At 44.7% G+C, this 5,778-nt stretch overlaps 2 protein-coding genes across 2 annotated transcripts; one reads left to right on the top strand and one right to left on the bottom strand.

The window, feature by feature from the left end:
- Positions 1–1,431, bottom strand: LOC136462668 (SKP1-like protein 1). The gene is made up of 2 exons (XM_066461736.1): positions 933–1,431; positions 1–173 (listed from the first exon to the last, which is right to left on the bottom strand). Exons 1-2 carry the CDS (start codon positions 1,406–1,408, stop codon positions 143–145), a joined length of 507 nt encoding a protein of 168 aa, XP_066317833.1. The 5' UTR covers positions 1,409–1,431; the 3' UTR covers positions 1–142.
- Positions 1,432–4,703: 3,272 nt separating this feature from the next.
- LOC136465132 (uncharacterized) lies at positions 4,704–5,138 on the top strand. Its single transcript, XM_066463993.1, has one exon. The coding sequence runs from the start codon at positions 4,704–4,706 to the stop codon at positions 5,136–5,138; it is 435 nt and encodes a 144-aa protein (XP_066320090.1).
- Positions 5,139–5,778: the final 640 nt, after the last annotated feature.

The following is a 5,778-nucleotide window of genomic DNA, read 5'->3' as shown; positions in this document are numbered from 1 at the left end:
GCTGCCACGCGTGCAGCTCCCTCACGGCCGGCCACCTCTTCCTCCTCAGGGGTCATGTCTTTCTTGATGTTGAACGTCGCGCGGATCTCCTCAGGCGTCTTGCCCTCAATTACGTCGGCGACAGACCGACAAGCGAGGTCCTCTAGCCCCTGGATTTCCAGAGAGCATGCAGCCTGAAAGTTACGGATCCAAGATGACAAGGCCAGGGTGTCAGAAAGAAGGACCAGTGAATATGCATTCAAGCCGTTCATATATATGTATAAAGTTTAACTAACAGCGCACTGATGCTGAGAATTGTAAACACAGCTAGTAGTAGCTCAGCCCATATGCATGCAAAAGGCACGATCCATACCATACATAATATAGCAGAGTATGTATCAAATATGAAGTGATAATTATGCGTTCGCACCGTTACAGGCAGAGCTATTTGCATTGTGCATATGTACACATTTGAACACAAGGGTACGATACATATAGTGACAAACTAAACATCGCCCCGATACATTACCAAACTTAGGGCTTATTTGATTGCACTCCGATATACCCCAGTTCACATCATCAGTTGAGAGGGACCCCAAATCCCTCTCATAAATTGGAGTGCAGCCAAACAATGCAAGTACTTATTAGGTCTTGTTTGGCTGCACTCTAATCCATCCAATCCACATGTATTAGGGTGAAAATTTATATTGGAATCAACTACCAGCGCAAACTGTAGCTACCGAAACAACTGCCAAGAGCAACTTTATATAGATTTCTTAGGTTATCCACTAATAGAATTTCTGGTCTCTTCGGTTGGATAGGAGGAGAAAGCTATTTCATTGAGTGTGTATCATGTTGTATATATATATAGGTACGTGAATCAAATGAAGTTGTGAAGTAAGCTAAGAGTGGGAGAGAAGACGGGCAGGATTGGAGTGCTGTAGCCTACGTACCATGGTGAGGTGGTAAAGCGTGTGTTCAGGTCAACCTTGACGAAATCTGCATCCCAGCTCTTCAGTTCCTCGGCTGAAGCCTCGGTGTTGGCTGCGGCGGCGGCACGGGGAACGTGCTTGTAGCAGTAATCCAAGACTTTCTCGAGGATCTTGGACTTGACCTCGACGATCGGGATGCTGCCGGTACGGCTGGACTTGACCAGGAACATGATCGTCGGCGACTTCCTCGCCGCCACCCGATCCATCTCGAACTCCGCGCCGTCGGAGCTCTTGAATTTGATCTTACCACCCTCCGGCGCCGGAGGAGCCGGTATGTCGACCGTCTGAACGACCTCAAATACCTGACCGTCGAGGAGCTTGACCATCTTGTAGCCGCCGTCCATCCATGACGCCACGATCGCCGTCTCGTCCACCTGAACGAACGGGCCCCTGCTGGATCCCTGGAGCCTCAAGACTCTCTTCCAGCCCTCTACCATCGCCTTCGGCGTTGCAGAATCCTAGAGCTTCGTTCTCGAAAGGAAAAGGATGGAATCTATACGGAGACCACACGTTCTATATCTATATCTATACCGCAACGTTTCCTCTAAACCATTTTTTATTATCCCAAAATATTTTTTGTATCAGTCAAAGAAGTTTCCGGTTTTTGGTCGGTTCCTAATTTTTTTGGGCGGATGTTTCTTTCTTTTTCCTTTTTCTGTTTTGGTTTTCCTATACGTCCGTCCAACAGTTTTTCTTTTCGTTTCTTGTTTTCCTGATTTTATTGTTTTCGTTTCCTTCCGTCCGAAATATTTTTCTGTTTCTGTTTTTTTATTTTTTTTCTCGTCTATCCATCTGGCATCTGGATCTTCTGTTCTTACTTTTATACTAGCAAATATATACCGGTTTATGATGGAATCCAATATATTTTAAAATTAGAATAGGATTGGACTTCGTACTATATTGTTAGACGTGAGTGGTTGTAATACAGGTGGTATGAGTTTGTTTCCATAAACTTCAAAAACAAAGAACAAAAGCAATAATAGAACCATGATCCTAATATATCTCTGTCTCTACTACGCTCTATGCCTCTACTCTACCACTACCTAAAATAATAATAACGGACTTGCTAGTGCCCGGACGTCAGATCCAGAGCACTAGTGTCAGACGCTGCCGCACACGCAAGAGAAATAAATAGAGCTCACGCCGCCTATTTTTCGTGTCAGGTGGGTCGTCCCATTGCAACATGTGCAAAACCAGATCTGCTTTTGCAACATCCAGATTGAACACTTGCAACATACGTCCGAACCAGTTGAAACACTTGCAACATACTTCTCAAGCACTTGCAAAACACCTAAAAAACAATTGAAAGCCATTACAAACGTATGCAATATCCAGATGAAACACTTGCAACATACATATGAAACACTTAAAATATAGGCTTGCAACATGCATGTATATGCAACATCCAGATCTACTTTTGCAGTATCCAGATGAAACACTTGCAACATACGTCTAATATAGACGAAACATTTGGAATATACGCTTGAAACATACGCGTTGCAGCATGTGCAACATCCCGATCTACTTTTGCAACAATAATATAAAACACTTGCAACATACCTCTATAACACTTGAAACATATATTTGTAACATGCGCTTTCAGCGCGAACATCTCCTTGCTGCTTCAGCAAATGGAGGCTCGTAGACGCGTGGAGGTCACCAGTGCGCTCACCGGCAACGCGGAGCTAGGCGGCGGCGCACAGAGGGCGAGGTGGGGGCGGCACAGGCGGCGGTGGCGCAAAGGACTGCGGGACGACGTGTGGAGCTGACATGTGTGCTCATCGGCGGCGTAGAGCTCGCCGGCAACGCGGAGCTGGGCGGCGGCGCACAAAGGGCGGGGTGGGGGCGGCACGGGCGGCGGCGGCGCAGAGGGTAGGTGGGCGTGGCAGCAGTGGCGCAGAGGGTGGGTGGAGCATCTGAACAATTGGACGCCCTGACCCTAGCATTTTTGTAATAATATGAAAGAGCAAACAATTTCTTCCACTTGCTTTTTTCTTTTTTCAAAACGCTCTTGCGTCTTCGGTCCCTCTTTTTTATTCTCAAACTTTCATTGCGCGCTCTCCGTATCCCATACGTGACCTAGATTCATGATACATGCTTATATGCATCCAGCAATGATATGAAGTCTGATTTCAAGATTTTTGGAAGCATGCCGCTAGTGTAAATCGATTTACACTAGCGACATCATTAAGCAAACCACCAGTGTAAATGGATTTACACTAGTAGTTCTCAAGTTGACGCCGGTAGAACATCACCGCTTCCACTGGCCTTTCAAACTAGCGCTTTATGGACAAACCCTACAGGGTGCGTACAAGCGTGTGTTTGAGTCGATTCAAATCGTCGTACTTATGTCTCAGACATGAAAAACATTGCTCTTATCACCACTGTTGTAGTAACAACAACAAAAACATATATTTTGATTACTTATCATATGCTTGAAAGTAGTACAGGATACTTACCTGGATTGGTTAGCTAATGAACTTAACATGACCACTAAAACTTGAAGCTTAAGGATGCATATTAGTAAAGAGAAACAACAAAACAGATAGCTAAATAGTACTTGCATATACTTGAGAGTTGAGAAATTACAAAGATGTCTCGGTCTACGTGACATATGCTAAGCATATTCTAGGGTAATGGTCCTTTTCTATAAAATTCAACCAACTCCGATCCACGTCCACATGCTACTTGCGACTTCGATGGAGCGGGTGGGTGGCTGACCTGGTGGAGGGCCTCCCCTGAACTAAAAAAATTCCTATTGTTTTTGGCCTGGATTCATAATTTTCTAGAAAATGGATTTGTACGGGCGGCTCTATATCCAGCCACCCCTACAAATCTTGAGCCACATCTACAAATCCGATTTGTAGGGACGGCTGGTGAACCGCCTCTACAAATCAGCGATTTGTTGTAACAGTTTGGTAGGGGCGGCTGGCGAAACCGCCCCTACAAATGCCCATGAACCACCCCCTACAAATAAAAACTGTAGTTTTGGCAGGATCTTCCTTTGAATTGTATGTGATATGCCAAGACTGCGGTCCACCTTCAGGTGATTATGTCTTTGCTTTTTTAGACTTAATCCATAAAATAACAAATTCTTGGAGTTGGATCGTGTTAGTTATCTTGTTGCGGAGGGCATTATTCCAGCATCGAACCTCATCTCTTGCTCAACGCTTTTGTTTTTCTTTTGATGACAAGCTGGGTACATGCCATTTACTGTTTTAGGGTAGTGCCAAGAAGGAGCGAGCATTATGTTTTTTATATCACTGTGCATCTACCATGGCAAACTCACAAAAAGCGTTGAGCACATCTTTGTAACAGTGAAAAAAATAATATGCAGTGCCAAGAAGGAGACCATATCCATCCACATCTTTGTAACAGTGATCTGTGCAGAAAATCCATGTAATGAGCACTGTAACGAGCACTGCATATTATATATTTCTTTTACTGTGCACCATGCATGGCAACCACATCTTTATGAGTTTGTGGTAGCCCAGGTGAAACGGAAAACCAAGGAGGAGGGGGTATTGCATGCACATATAGATACATGCATGCATGCAATCAGAACCGAGAGGTAGAGAGGGAAGCTCTCATGGCCACACACTTACATGTCCTTTTGGCGATATGATGTCCTATATATATGACCAACAAATATGTCATTAGTTCTATAAGCAAAGCTGTCATCCCCTTCCATCATCACCAATCCCAATAGCAAACACGTCCATCACCAAGAAAATGAAGACCGTGGTGGTCCTCTTTGTGTTGGTCCTCACACTCATCGGTGGAGCTGCTGCCGGTAAGAAGACGGCCGAGGCAAAGAAGGTACAAGAAGACACTTGCAAAAAATTCTGTCTAGACAAGAAGCTTAAGGAGCCGGCCTGCAAGGAGTCCTGCGCCCTCAACCAGCGTTTCAAAACGGTGTCGATCGAGAATTCTCAATGCTCGTTGAAATGCAGTGAGCAGCACGGCCTTGGCTCTCCAGCCACCAAGTCTTGTGAAGAAGGATGCATAAAAAAGTACGAGGCTGAAGCGGCGGAGGTCACTGCTAGCTGCGACGCGGTTTGCAGTAAGGTGAAGGACCCGCATGGTATTGAAAAATGCAAGGAGATATGCACCCCGGCCCTCATCCTGAAGGCCTTGGAGGAGGCGTTCCAACGCGCTTTGCAGTAAGGCGGACGTCACCAGCTGGCCACATGTCTGCCCATATATGGTGGTTAATCATTTGATGGATATGGACCAAACTACCTATTAATTTGATATTTTCTTAGCTAATAATTATTTGCTTTTGTTCAAATCGCAATCAATCAAAGGATCCATTGATATATGGTTTCATCGACTGCTAGCTCGATAGGCAGTCCAATGTAATGTCACACGGTTGTAATTTTTCGTTTGACCAAATAAATAAAAGGGCATGTTAGCAATTACCGCTAAGTAGTAATCTTTGGCTCTATTTTCAACATTGGGTGAACGTCCATGATCATGCACAGATTTTCTTCTCTTAAGTAAACAATTTACAGATGTATGTGGCTAAGAAATTTTACTACAATCATAAAACAAAGAAACTAGTGCAAATAAGTTGGTGGATTTAATAAACTAGAAGGATACCCCGCACGTTGCTACGAGACTCCCTTTAAAACAGAATCGTTGCATGTATGAATTAGATCTATATGTCTTTGCATCAAAATCGAAATTGGGCATGGCCACTACTGGATTCAGGTTCTTTGCCGAGTGCCTGAGGCACTCGGCAAAGGCCAAATTGCACTCGGCAAAACCTTTGCCGAGTGCGGCACTCGGTAAAGAACACACGACA

This window comes from Miscanthus floridulus, chromosome 7, assembly GCF_019320115.1.
Source record: "Miscanthus floridulus cultivar M001 chromosome 7, ASM1932011v1, whole genome shotgun sequence".
In the NCBI taxonomy this organism is placed as follows: domain Eukaryota; kingdom Viridiplantae; phylum Streptophyta; class Magnoliopsida; order Poales; family Poaceae; genus Miscanthus; species Miscanthus floridulus.
The sequence above is the reverse complement of the archived record's forward strand: the minus strand, read 5'-3'. Positions and strand labels throughout refer to the sequence as shown.

Excerpts from the sequence above, each read along its gene's own strand:
- LOC136465132 (XM_066463993.1), top strand. The coding sequence starts at position 4,704 with ATGAAGACCGTGGTGGTCCTCTTTGTGTTGGTCCTCACACTCATCGGT.
- LOC136462668 (XM_066461736.1), bottom strand. The coding sequence starts at position 1,408 with ATGGTAGAGGGCTGGAAGAGAGTCTTGAGGCTCCAGGGATCCAGCAGG. Across the intron at positions 174-932 it reads CGCTTTACCACCTCACCATG|GCTGCATGCTCTCTGGAAAT; the intron begins GTACGTAGGCTA and ends CGTAACTTTCAG.